At 41.1% G+C, this 15034-nt stretch overlaps 1 protein-coding gene across 5 annotated transcripts in view; it reads left to right on the forward strand.

Annotated features, from left to right (window-relative positions):
• Positions 1-214: 214 nt before the first annotated feature.
• The window catches only part of dbn1 (drebrin 1), an 83684-nt gene continuing 68864 nt past the window's right edge, over positions 215-15034 (forward strand). For all 5 annotated transcript variants that reach the window (XM_062048850.1, XM_062048851.1, XM_062048853.1 and 2 more), the window contains exon 1: positions 215-477. In XM_062048850.1, coding sequence (XP_061904834.1) covers positions 230-477 — 248 coding nt within the window. In that variant the 5' untranslated portion in view covers positions 215-229. The remainder of the gene's footprint in view (positions 478-15034) is intronic.

The raw sequence follows: 15034 nt of genomic DNA on the forward strand, positions 1-15034 counted from the left end.
TTTACAATTCTATGTTTTGTGCATGTAAATATGTCTCTAGTTGTTAAACGAATTCCTTAAATATTAGGACATGCATCTTTCCGCAAGACAAATAACAGATGTCTTGTTTTATTTATTTTTTTCATTGCCTTCTTTCATTGGGCCTGACGCCTGTTATGATTTGCTGTGATGTACTTGTTGGGATTTTTGACAGCACAGAAACGTTCACGTGGCACAAACGGGCTTATCAATGTGTAAATTTCCGGCACTAGGACCTCTCGGCCACCGTGACGTTTCCCTTTGTCTCCCCCACTCAGGACTTCCTCCTCCTGCTGCTGCCGCCGTCGCCTCAGAGGGGCTCATTCCGCGTCTTTTCTCCCATCAGCAGCGGCCTGGATGCTCGCCGGGCTCGAACATGGCTGTGAATCTCGCAAAGAACAGACTGGCTCTGCTCACCGCCTACCAGGACGTCATTGACGAGACTTCCGACACTGACTGGTGAGTCCTGCATGGCCCCTCCGCCCCTCCTCCCACGAACCTGCTCTCATCTTCGGGATGCTCAATCTTTTTGTGTGTCCCCGATGAGGATGCTGGGTTAAGTCCCATCGCAAGAGCATGTGGAGTCAGCCTCCATTTAACATCCAAAGTGTGACTACTTATCAGAGCCTTAATAAGTGGAACTCCATTATTGTTTCAGCCCACTCGTGTTTTTGCACTGCAGTAAGCTGGAAGCAATTTTTGACTTGCCAAAAAAAAAAAATACAGTATGATACTGATGAGCTCCTGCATCCCCAAAATGAGGGCGAGGAAGGAAGGAAGAGAGGGGCGAGGCTCGTAGAGGGTTGGTTTAGTGAAGAAGAAGGAGGAGGATGAGGAAGAGGGGGGTTTCCATCATCACCCTTTGTGGCCTTACACTAGTGTGTTCCAAGTTTTTAGCTGATAAGGTTAGGAAACAACATATTTTCATGTAAGTCATGATGGCCTCGTGGATATCTGATGCTACACACATATATTTTGATTTGTTATATTTTTTTTTGGGGGGGGGGGGGGGTCATGAAATATGTTGATTATATTGTTAATGCTAGCATGTTCCCCATTATGATGACGATTGGAAGTGCATGAGAATGTGGGAATAAAATCCCTCAACTTACGAGTTTAATTGATTCCATGACGCAGCTCTTAATTAAAGGCCTACTGAAATGAATTGGTTTTACTTAAACGGGGATAGCAGATCCATTCTATGTGTCATACTTGATCATTCCGCGATATTGCCATATTTTTGCTGAAAGGATTTAGTAGAGAACATCGACGATAAAGTTTGCAACTTTTGGTCGCTGATAAAAAAAAAGCCTTGCCTGTACCGGAAGTAGCGTGACGTCACAGGCTGAAGGGCTCCTCACATTTCCCCATTGTTTACAATGCAGCTAGAGCGATTCGGACCGAGAAAGCGACGATTATCCCATTAATTTGAGCCAGAATGAAAGATTCGGGGATGAGGAAAGTGAGAGTGAAGGATTAGAGTGCAGTTCAGGATGCATCTTTTTTCGCTCTGACCGTAACTTAGGTACAAGCTGGTTCATTGGATTCCATACTTTCTCCTTTTTCTATTGTGGATCACAGATTTGTATTTTAAACCACCTCGGATACTATATCCTCTTGAAAATGAGAGTCGAGAACGCGAAATGGACATTCACAGTGACTTTTATCTCCACAACAATACATCGGTGAAGCACTTTAGCTACGGAGCTAACGTGATAGCATCATGCTTAAATGCAGAAAGAAACCCCTGACTGGAAGGATAGACAGAAAATCAACAATACTATTAAACCATGGAGCTGTAAATACACGGTTAATGCTTTCCAGCTTGGCGAAGCTTAACAATGCTGTTGCTAACGACGCCATTGAAGCTAACTTAGCAACGGGACCTCACAGAGCTATGATAAAAACATTAGCGCTCCACCTACGCCAGCCAGCTCATCAACACCCGTGCTCACCTGCGTTTCAGTGATCGACGGAAGGACGAAGGACTTCACCCGATCTTCTGTGCGGTCGGCGGCTAGCGTCGGCTAGCGTCGGCTAGCGCGTCTACTATTCAAGTCAAAGTCCTCCTGGTTGTGTTGCTACAGCCAGCCGCTAATACACCGATCCCACCAACAACTTTCTTCTTTGCAGTCTTCATTGTTCATTAAACAAATTGCAAAAGATTCACCAACACAGATGTCCAGAATACTGTGGAATTTTGAGATGAAAACAGAGCTTTTTTGTATTGTATTCAATGGTGTGGAATACTTCCGTTTAACTACTGACGTCACGCGCATACGTCATCATACATAGACGTTTTCAACCGGAAGTTTAGCGGGAAATTTAAAATTGCACTTTATAAGTTAACCCGGCCGTATTGGCATGTGTTGCAATGTTAAGATTTCATCATTGATGTATAAACTATCAGACTGCGTGGTCGGTAGTAGTGGGTTTCAGTAGGCCTTTAAGTCAAAACACTTGTATCTCAAATCAGTGTCACCCATATGAATGAATTGCAAATCAATGTTATTGGTGCCTCTCCCCCACCCCCAAACGGCACAATTTGAACATGTAGCATGCCTTTTAAAAACAAACTTTAAATATGAAATATCGTATGAAACAATATAACAGAAGATGCGAACAATGAGGTAATGTAATAACCGCCTACGCCGTTTACCTTGGAGTGTGCGCTTACACTGTGTCTCCTTCCAGCTTCTTCTTCGTCAAACACACCATCAGCAGCTTTTCCATATTTTCATGGTTAAATGTGCACTGTTTAAATACTATTTTAAAATTCTTGGCTGGCATTATCAACTCAGACTAGCAGTGGTACGCTCCAATTGCTTCTACACTCATGTTTTTGATGTTTTATTTTTTTAATTCAATGAATATCACCCACTTTTTCTTCTCAGCTCTGTCCTTCACAATCACTTTCTTCCTTCCAATGCTTGGAAAGACAAAGTTATGTTGATCTCTCGCTATAAGCTAATGCTAGCGAGTGCGACCAGATGTTTTGGTTTCGGCTCTTACGGGGTTCATTGTGACATTTGTTACGCCAACAAATGTCGGGCATGCTTGCAACACACATATTTGCTTTCGACCTAAAGCATAACAATTAGCTGAGAGACACACCCATTAAGTTGGGACACTGTTGAGTTGAGGTATCACTCTATACTCGTGCAGCACCAGGAGCACACTGCTCAGTTAGCATTATTACCTCGGCATCTACTGTAAACAACTGTGCGAGTTTCAAACCGACCGCGGAGTAGCAATTTTTTAAAGTCCAAGATAAATTATGCTGATACTTTAAATCAGGGGTGTCAAACTCAAATACAGAGTGGGCCAAAATTTAAAACTGAACAAAGCCGCGGGCCAAGGTTGAACAAATTAACCTTTTAATAGGGACCCAAACAAGTTTTGCATTGAATATTGAACAAGCAAGGCTTATATAACTTTACAGTGACATGCAAAATCGAGTTTCAAATAATAATAATAATAATTAAAAAATATCAATGGCATATCAAGTACAATTTAAATAAAAATTGAAGGCCTCTTTTCTATTTGCAGTCTTCTGAGGTAAATATCAACATAAACTTTTTCCACAAGCTAAAACATTTGAAAATAACCAACCATTCAGGACTTTAAACTGCTCAGTTTGCAACACACTGATCTAATCTGATGTGCCCAAGCCAGATACCTGCATGTCGGGGCTCAGGCTTTGAGCTGAGGCAACCTTCATTATCGAACGAAGGTGTTCATCAGTCATTATATCTCGTAGTCCACCCGGACCGCAGTCTTGGGGGCATGCCTTAAAGGCACTGCCTTTAACGTCCTCTACGAGCTGTCGTTACGTCCGCTTTTCATCCATTCTAACAACGTGCCGGCCCAGTCACAAGATATGTGCGGCTTCTGTACGCACACACACGTGAATGCAACGCATACTTGATCAACAGCGATACAGGTTACACTGAGGGTGGACGTATAAACAACTTTATCACTGTTAGAATTATACGCCACACTGTGAAGCCACACCAAACAAGAATGACAAACACATTTCGGGAGATCATCCGCACCGTAACACAACATAAACACAACAGAACAAATACCCAGAATCCTTTGCAGCACTAACTCTTCCGGGATGCTACAAAATACTGAAATTTGTGAGTCTCCCGGGAGAGTTGACAAGTATGAGAATTAGCGGTTAATGCTGTGTTACCGCGGCACCGCCGCTGTATATAATCAACGGGCCAGCTCTAGTGTTAATTTGATATCGCCTCAAGGGCCAAGTGAAATTACACGGCGGGCCAAATTTGGCCCACGGGCCAGAGTTTGACACCTATGCTCTAAATAAAAGCTACTATCGTTGTTTAAGGCAAATAACAACAAACTACATTAAGAGGTTGCCCACAGCCACAACTGTCAATGGCAATAATTTCTGAAAAGGCGGTTATCGGAGACTCCGTGGTACATTTGCTCTCATAGAGAGGCGACGAGGGGGCGGGGGGAATTTAATAGGTGCAATCCTGGTTAAAAATTTTAAATAAAGTCATACTTTTAAATATATTGTTATTAACAAGATGGACAGCACCCCTGCTGGCTGCAGCCAGGTAGTGCAGTCAGATTTTCCTCAATTGCTTCAAGACGCGATTAATCGGTTTCACGCGATCGATAGAATTCTTAATAATCGATTGTTATGCTGACGCGTAGTTGGTTAGCACCTTTTTAGCATTAGCAAAGCAAAACTTATATTTTGATTAATCAAACAGGTCTGCCCCAAATGTACTTGTCTTGAGCTCTGCTCCTGCAGTTTTTGCTCTATCCTGCCAAATAACCAACACGGCCATCGTTTAAGTTTTTTTCTGGATAGAAGCCACGGCGAGCATCTGTGATTATCAGTGCTGACAGCGGAATGTGTTCACGTCACCCAGCTGTGGCCATCGAACAAAAATCAATATATGGTGCCCCTCTATTGTCGTTTAACTATCACTATTTAAATCCAACACCACACATGATGGACTCCATCTTAAATAGATATGGCATGTACTTATGTTTGCCCTTCTGGTCCGGAATGATTTGTATGTGTGTGTGGGTGTGTGTGTACGACAGAAAGTAAATTATTCCTTCCAGGGGCCGATCGAGCAAAAGGTAAAAAAGTCATTGGCATAGGTCATATTTGACTTTCAGCAGACGTGTAGTTAAACTGTAACTTATTGTCCTTGAACATGACACCTTTTTGTTTTTTTTTAGAAAAGTACACGGTAATGGTTTAGTTGATTTCGAACATGTTTAAGTATCAAGTACCACAGATGTTCACAAGTCATTTTTTCCAAGTCCAAATCAAGTCTCAAGTCTTTCGTCCCATGTCCAAGTCGAGTCTCGAGTTTCAATTGACTGAAATGAAAGTTTTCGCATCAAATGTACAGTTATCTGAGATAACACTGCATTGCTGTGTTTTTTTGAATTTCGAGTATGTACTGTACTATACCATCTATTAATGTTATCAATTAATAATCATCAATGACTAATTGTCTGCCTGAATTGTAACTTTTTTTTAGCATTAAAGTAAAATATAACATTATGACTGTGCTTCTATTCTTCGCGTCATGTTAGCTAGCAGATGTTAGCATGCTATAACTTCATCAGCAAAAAATGTGTATTTGTGTCACTAACCGTGTTCAGAAAATTACTTTGAAAAAGTAATACATTTTAGTTACTCATTACTTTACCAAAAAGTAGTTGTCTATTTAATGGATTTACTATTTAATAAATGTCATTAAGTACTACCGAAAGTAATTAATGTGTTACTCAAAAAAGAAAAAATATCACATATATGGCATATGCTGATAGACGTTTCATGAGGGCAGAAAATGTGTTTGTGTGTGATGTGTAACGTCAGCGAAAGCACGCTTTGAGCAGGATTTTAACAGCGTTAGTTTACTGACAGTGAAGACAGCTCTGTTGAATCTTTTCACTGGTTTGTGTTGCCTCTGGTTAATAAAGAGATTGAATCATATCTTTTTGTCCACATACGGGGGTATTGTAGGATTACAAGCTTGTCACTTCAATCATTGATTTGTTGTTCATTATTAACTCGTAGTAGTAATGTGTATGTGTGCGTGTATTACATGATGTTTGCTGTGTGATGTTGCCTTTTATTTGAAATCCAGTTCATTTTAGTACGATGCTGGTTGTTTCATTAGTAAAAAAATATTACCTGCATTTAACTTGCTTTGCTTCTGACGCTGTCTTGTTGACATAAAACCACATAAAAAATAGCGTGCCACATTACATCAAACGCATCGTTAACGGCGTTGCAACGTACATAAGAGTAATTAATTAGATTACTTGTTACTAGTAAAAGTAATAGCGTTTGTATTCGTAAGAGCGTTATTACAAATATTGGTAAGGAGTTAGTATTTGTTTCACTAATTTTAGATACAACGTGTAGTTAGTTAATGTCAACACAACTTTAATTTGACATTGAACTTATTAAATAGCGATGGTTGCTGCTATGGTGGATGCACGATCATGTTCAAATTTTCGCCTTTGTCATTGCTATTGTGTCCGGAAGTACGTTTAGCATCAGAGAGTGCTAAACTTCCTTTGTGTCCATCTGTATTTTTACAGCAGCTGAAGTATTCCCAAACAGCCAATTTTGTCGTTTTAGTTGAGGGGAAAGCCGAAAAAGCTGCCTTCAGCAGGAGGCTAATTTCCCTTTTACCCAACCAAGTGACTCATTTCTTGCTTTGGGTGTGAAACTGAAAGTTACTTTTCTCTGCAGCTGCCTTATATCAGCAGGAAGGAAGAAACACAGGTTATGCAATGTTTTTATCTCGGACTACATGTTTGTTTGCACGCAAGTACACATATGAATGGAAGCCAAGGGACACTGGTCATCAGAATCAAACATGTTTTTGGAGATTTTAGTCCCAGTAGTCTTTTTTTGGGGGGACAAAAATGAGTGTGTTATTGAGCAATCTCAGTTCGACATACAAGGTTTTGGACTGATAGGGCATGGTAGTTATTCTCCGCCAAATCAAGACTGTTTTGCAACTCCATCCTCTACAATCCGTGCTGATTTACGGTGTGGAATTCTAACCATGGAAATATTTACAAGATCAATCTTAAGCGGAGATACAAGGTTATAGCTAACTTGTTTTAAGATTTATTTTCTGGCGAATATGCTATCATCTTCTACAAACTATTTTTCAGTGCTGACAAACTGTTACATTTGAACTGCAGCGTTATTCATAAAATCAATCGGAGGTGGAGATAAGGGATGTAACTATAAACGATATAATGATAAACCGCGATAAAACTACCCACGGTTAGTATTATCGTTTTAAATTAAAATTATCATTAAACTAATCGATAACTCTTTGATAAACACTGCTCATGACTGGAGAAGCAACCTACCGCCAGCTAGCCTAAATGCTAACATGAATACAATACACATTAACCTCTTTCCCCATCATAAAACGACATACGCCAACCTAAGCCTATGTAAACACATTACTGTCTGAGCAACAAAGAAATTAAATTGTACAAATTGAACCTATAGGCTCGGCTCTATTAGTCAGAATTGATCGATAGTCGAAGGAATGTGACAACAGTAAGTGAATTTGTGTGACATCACAGATACATTTTTTAATTCACAGTATGGCCTGAACAATATCCAGAACAATATCATTATTTAACATATTTATTCTGCCAAGAAAGTAGATTGTGTGGCTATTTATTTATTGTATTTATGACTACTTTTTGAGCACATTCAACTATACCGTGATAATGACAAACGTGATAATTTTGGTGACAATAACTGTGATATAAAAATTGTCATTTCGCTACATTCCTAGTGGAGATACAAGGGTAACGCTAATTCTTACAAATGTTTCCACAAATTTTAAATGAAAGCGCTTGGTAGTCATCCATCCATCCATTTTCTACTGCTTATTCCCTTTGGGGTCGCGGGGGGGCGCTGGAGCCTATCTCAGCTACAATCGGGCGGAAGGCGGGGTACACCCTGGACAAGTCATCGCAGGGCCAACACAGATAGACACTCACATTCACACACTAGGGCCAATTTAGTGTTGCCAATCAACCTATCTCCAGGTGCATGCCTTTGGAGGTGGGAGGAAGCCGGAGTACCCGGAGGGAACCCACGCAGTCACGGGGAGGACATGCAAACTCCACACAGAAAGATCCCGAGCCCGGGATTGAACTCAGGACTACTCAGGACCTTCGTATTGTGAGGCAGATGTACTAACCCCTCTGCCATCGTGCTGTCCGCTTGGTAGTCATTTTCTGCCAAATCAATAGTCATTTGCAACAATGCTGGAATCTTCTACGAGACGTGCTGACTGTCGAATTTGAACCATGGCGGTATTTACAAGATCAATCTTAAGCAGAGATACGAGGTTGAAGCTAAGTTGTTGAATATTTTTTCGTAATTTAGACTGATAGCAGTATGTTAGTATATGCGTCGGTGATGACTAGCTGTGTTTAATTTGAAACACAGCCATGATTATAAGATCAATCTTAGGCAGAGATGCAAACTTAAAGCTAACTCTTGCAAGATTTTCACAATTTTGTACTGATAACGCTTGGTTGTTTTGTTGTCAATAAGAACTGTTGTCAATTAGTTCTCATTAGCAACTATGCTATCATACATTATACAATATTTCTGGTAGTGCTGATTAAGTTTTTCATTTTAACCACTGCACTGTTAATTAGATCAATCTTTAGCGCGGAAATAAGGTTACAGCTAACTGTTTTTCACAAATTTGGACTGTTTAATTATTTTCCAGAGAATCCATATCCATCAGCAGCTGTGCTAACTGCGTACAATTGTAGCCACAGGGATGTTTATAAGAAGACCTTTGGCGGATCATTGCTATACATTAATAATTAAGGCAAAGGTTTGTTGTGTCTGAAATGTAAAATGTTGTAATGGTGTAGTTGGTGTGATGGTGATGCAGCAGAGGGCCTGAGGCCTGGCCCCGTTTTTCACACTTGACAAGATTTGAACAAAAGCAGAGACTTCCAAACGCGACTGACCCCAAACAACACCCCCCTGACAATCCCCCCTCACCGCTGCCCCCAGTAATGATACACTCATCAATCCAGAGACTGCAGATCAGAAAACGCCACGGGTTTGTTTTAACTGTTGAAAATGACTTTAATCTGCATCCAGTCAGCGACTGCAGGTGCGTTGGTTTAGGTGATGATTAAAAAAATTGAAGATCAAGATGTCAGCGTGTCTCTCTGACTTTGTGCCCGGTGAAGGGATCAAGCAAAGCTGTTAGGATTAACGTCGGGAAGGTCATCTTTACATGCATGACATTAGCCATGTTTCCACCAAGGTAAACCGTGATCCTGCTTGCGTTTCCACTCCAGTCACTAAACAGCAATGGTCATCATCAAACCATACTGAAGGGTACAGAATACAGATGAAACAATATAGGTTTTATTGTTAAACCTGTGATGAAACTGCTATTGTACCACCTAAAAATGTAATTATCACGTTTGTTGTAGAAGAAGCAGAAGTGATGGATAGTCTTAGGGATGTTTGATGTAGTTGATGTTTGCCGTTGCTTTCCCTGAAGCCATAAGAGAAAAAAAAGACATTCATCGACAAACTGGAAATGTCAAGATGTCAGTGAAGGTGACGCTCTAGAAAAAGACTGGTGAGCAAGTCAAGGTTATCCCATATCAAACAATCCGCAGACGACAGGTCGAATGGAATGCGGCGCAGCGGCTGATTGGGCCGAAGGCTGCTGTCTGTCATATGACCCCCACCACCCCCATGACCCTCTCCAGCTGTGTAGAGAGGACATTACCTGGTGAGTCAGAAGGAGAAAGGGCCAGTAAGAGGAGCTGAGCAGGAGGACCTGTTACCTGAGCAGCTCTAGTCTCAAAGGTCCAATGTTGTGACATTTTTCAACAATTTTAAATAACAATTAGTGTCATTTAGAGTCAGTCAATCGTGTATTGGCCGATATGTATTGATGATGCTGGAAGTTGGACAGTTTCATGTGATTTCCGTAAGCGATACCGGATTTATAACATCCCGTTTTGCGTGTTTAGATTTTTGATGATAATGCTAATTTGTGCACTCCTATCTGTGTTTCCAAGAAGAGCTTTTGATTTTTACGCATACACTATATCTCTGCACTCGTCATTTAAAATGTGCAGCAAAGCCTGTTTTTAAAAAAAACATGTTTTAAATAAAAGTAATAATGATATTTATATAGTGCTTTTTTCTAGTGACTCAAAGCGCATACACAAGAACCCATTATACATTCACACTTTGGTGGTGGTAAGCTACATTTGTAGCCACAACTGCCCTGGGGTAAACTGACGGAAACGTGGCTGCCAATGTGCACCTACGGCCTCTCTGACCATCACCTAACATTCACATACCTTTGTGGGTGGCACTAAGAGCAAGGCATTGACTAGGATCTGGATTCATACCAGGAACCCTTAAGTTTCTGGACAGCCGCTCTACTATCTGAGCCACACTGCCCCAAATGTCCTATTCGGCGGTATGCATGTACATACTGAACTAGTTAGGGGTAGGTCAGAGGCGGTATCATATTATAAAGTGTTTTCCTTCATGATGAAAACCTGGAACTTCAAATTTTATGTCTTCTCCCAAACGTGGAGTAAACAAATGAGGAAGGTTATAATTTTTTCAAAAGTTTGGTGGGCATGAATGGTGCTTACTGGTACTGTTAGAACATCATTAGAAAGTCAAGTTTGCATAAGAAGGAGTACCTTTAATTGTGGAAATTCAAAAGATGCCCATTGGTATACATGTGATCAATAATGATGTGTGTTTCTAGAGTTCAGTCTTTAGACCAGATATACATGTCAAGGAGTTGGTGAAACCGTCATTCGATTTCTTACTGCTCTCCTGAACATCTCCAGCTGCTTCTTTTCAAAACCCTTAGGTGTCACACTGTGACCCATGTCCTCATGGACAAATAATGGGGTCTTAACCTCCGGTAAATATCCCAGAAACCCGTGAGATTGTGTTTTAGGCGCCAAAGTGTCACACAGAGGTCAGCTTCATGAGGAAGAGGGATGAGGAAGGTGATGCCCCACCAGTGGATGACAGCAGCAGCAACAATTAATCCCTTGCCTGAACTCCTTTCATGGCAGCAATCTAAAGAGCTTGTATTCTTGGTATTTTGTTTCATACCTTGAACCCTACTAAATTGTGAGATCTGTCTTTTCAGCATCTCCTCCACCTCGTGAATGGTGTCTTCTTTTTCAGTGAGTGTCTGAGGCCACCAGCGAACAAAAGACTGGAAAAGGCTTCAAGTTTTCTCTCGAGCTTGCTGTTATTATGCCAGACGTGTCGAAGAAAAACACACACCAATAGTTCAGTCGCTGTGACTCATTCTTTAATATTGAGTTACACATTCACTGAGACCTACCAATAGGCGGAGTACTCTTTGTTTAAGTTGAGTCTGGAATGGGAAACCTGGGTGCTAGTTGCGCATGCCCCTCATCCTTCCCGTGGCATTGTAGTATTGGATTCGTAAACCTATTAAAGTTGATAGTTAGTCCTCTTTTGTCCCTTTTGTCATCAACATCAACACAAAGCTGCTGGAGCTCTCGTTCAAAACAGCAAACTATCGCAACTTTAAAGACTCATGCCTCTAGATCTGTGGAAACAACAGATAGATGGACGAACAGAGGAATAGATGTATGGATAGATTGATGGATGAATAGACGAAGGAGAGTCCCACTGACATTTCCTGAGACTGTTGAATAGGTACGAGGTGGTCACGCAGAAGCCAACATTTTTGTTTTGTTTCGGTGTGAGAGCATTATGGATAAATGACGGCAGCATCACTGTGAGAGGACAGCTGCTGCAGATGTTTTGCAGTATAAGGAGATAAAAAAAGGCAGCAATGCTCCAAGAGAACAGCTAATAAACTGATAGCATTCATCTTGGATGAGTCTGCATCTGGCTGTAGCATTCTGCAGAAGGTTTTGTATGAATAGCTGTAAAAAATTACTTAGGAAGAGTGGTCTTAAAGGTACTTGTCCAGGCAGCTGAGATAGGCTCCAGCGACCCCCCGCGACCTCAAAAGGGACAAGCGGTAGAAAATGGATGGATGGATGGGGTCTTAAAGGTGCCATATGTAGCAATGTGGCCAGAAATGGTACTGCAATCACTGTCAAAATTATGTAGTCCCCTTCCACTCTCCATGACTGAGGTTGCCAGATACGCAGCCGAATCCGAATCCTACTCCAAGGAACTTCAAATGGCAGTCGACGAATCCTACGCTGTAGGTTTCTCTTGTTTATGCTTCTTGCAAGATGGTTTACTAAGTAATTATGCCACATTTTACTGATGTCAATTAGACAAATGTATTTGTAAAGTTACCCAATATTTTCGTCGGGAGTCGGGACAAATTGTTGGCATTAGCCTGCTAAAATGTGTTGTTTGACCGCACGGACCACCATCAAAATAATTATAAATAATAATATATAATAATATATTATATATCACATTGGCCTACTGTCTCCCTGTAATGTTTGTCTGATCTTGAATGGGATTGTGCTGAAAATGTTAATTTCCCCTCTGGGATTATTAAAGTATTTCTGATTCTGATTCTGATTCTGATGGCAAGTCAAGGCCAACAGTAAAATTACCGCCACATTTTGTTCAGCATAACTCCATGTTGCATCCAACCTGACACACTGCATTTTCTTCCATGTACGCACATCACCATCTTTCAGAGCAGAGTGCAATTCTATGAGCCAACCCACGTTACGCAAAAACCACGTTACGCATAAATCATATAGCCTACTACCATGTCAATACACAAAGTAAAAAATCCTTACATGTAATGCATTATATTGTGCCAAGCAAACACCACCCCATATATATGCACATACAGTACCAGAAACCGCAATTAGCCGTGCTAATGTTGGAACCCATTTCCTCAGCATATCAGCATATTGATAACGAAATAGGCACTGACACTACCCATATCCACATAGGTTTTATTTGTCGAAAATATACTTTTCCCTGTCAGTTGGATGACACATCGATATACAGACTAACAAGCATATATTTCCCCTTTAACCTATGTGTCAATGTGTCATTGACTGGGCTAGCATGCTAAGTATTCGTTGCACGAACATACTAGCTTTGTTAGTCAAGATCATAGACTGTATTGGACAATGTAGTTTACATACAAAATGTACATTTTCATTTTGTACATGTAATAAGAAAACGTAAATGCCTGACTTACCTATCAGGGAGGAAATTAGCATGTATGGCGTGAGATGAAAAAATCTTCTCCGCCTTCAATCGCCTCTATCTTTTAAAGATGAAAATCCTCGTTTTGTTCCTGGTTTTATCACTAATAAATTGAGAATCGTAATGACGCCTTTTAGATTTTCTAAGGTCTGACATGTTTAGTAACTTTACCAGGGGCAGTAGCTCGACGAAGAGGGCGGTGCGTAACTGGCAACCGGGATGTGACACACTCACAGACTTTTTAATTGGTGAAACGGTGGAGGGTGGGGCATCGAAATTAAAACAATAACAATATTTTGGGGCTGTAAATCTAATTTTGAAATGAGCATATCCCGGCTGAACTACCGTTATCAGTTATAAAGGTATTCGAAAATAACATGATATATTAATGCCTTTTGACATATCAGGGCCATTTAATGACGACTTGACATTAAATTATTACATATGGCACCTTTAAGGAAAAATTAGGACAATCCGGTTATGAGATTTCCGACTGGAGTACCTGTATTGACCCAGAGATCTCTTTTTTTTGAGACGGACAATATTTAATACAAGAAAGGGAAGACTGGTACAAAAAAAGACATATTTCTTAGCTTCATTCATCACCATTAGCATCTGTTGTTTGTTGGCAACCATTAAGACACTGGTTTGTGTGAGTGACAGGAAGAAAAGCTTTGACTCACTTGAAAGAGAAGTGGTTTTGGAACCACTTGTTTGTTTGCGTGTGTAAATCTCCAGAATATAAAACAACTGCGTTGTTTCACTTTTTACTATTGCCCATTAAGAACTGGTCATCCTAATGTTGCGGTCCAGCACAGAGAACATACTAATGCCGAACAGACCCATCTTTGTCCGAGGCTTCTTTCCCTCCAGGCAATGAAGACTCGACCATGATTTTTCTGGCCGGCATTTTCCTGATATTCAGCTTTCCGTCCCATGAGGCACTTTTGGGTTTCTTTGTCTAAGAGACAGCCGTTCAGTCTCCAGCTGCGGCCTCAAGTCTGGAGTGGAATTTATTGTCTCTGTGTGAAAGGTTCTTCCAGTTAAGCCCGCTGTAATATCAAACCTGCGGACTTCCTGTCACATATTTTATTGTCACTGCTACTCATGGGCCCATCGGTTCTGCAGACACCTTGTCCTTCCCCGCCTCTCGTCCACATGTCAGTCGCTATCACCCTCTTGTCTCATTCCAAGTTGGCTCGGTAAAAGGCTTCCTGTTTCTTGGCTTCTGCTGTGGCGATGGAAGACACTTAGAAAAGCAGGGGAAGTTCACAGCACTCTCTTTCATTTCATTCACATTCAGACGCTCATTTGTTATCCGTCTGTTTTCTCCTGCAATTTGTCGACACGCCTCTTTGACAACCCCCTGGATGAACCCATGTCAACGCTTTTCTTTTGCAAACCCGTAGTGTTGACTTCTGCTGATGCTGTTGTATGTTTGCTAGTTGGCAACTAGAGCTGTGGGACATTTGGGAAGATGTCAAGTGATTTATTTGCTGCGTAGGATGGCTTCAGAGCCTCGGCAGAGGTGCACAATATGTGGAGTTCTCCTTTCAAAAACAGAGGCAGCCAACAGAGAGGCTTTTTGAAATGAGATTACCAGACACTGAGGGTAAAAGCACAATGTGGGATGAGAAGAAGATTGAAGGTATTCATATTTGGGGACGTGGGTAGGGGGTGGGATACCGTTTAAAAAGGGGGCTTTATCATATCATCGTATTTTAAATGTTGCTTTCTGGGTCAGTTGTAGTG

Source organism: Entelurus aequoreus, linkage group LG05 (genome assembly GCF_033978785.1).
Source record: "Entelurus aequoreus isolate RoL-2023_Sb linkage group LG05, RoL_Eaeq_v1.1, whole genome shotgun sequence".
NCBI lineage: Eukaryota > Metazoa > Chordata > Actinopteri > Syngnathiformes > Syngnathidae > Entelurus > Entelurus aequoreus.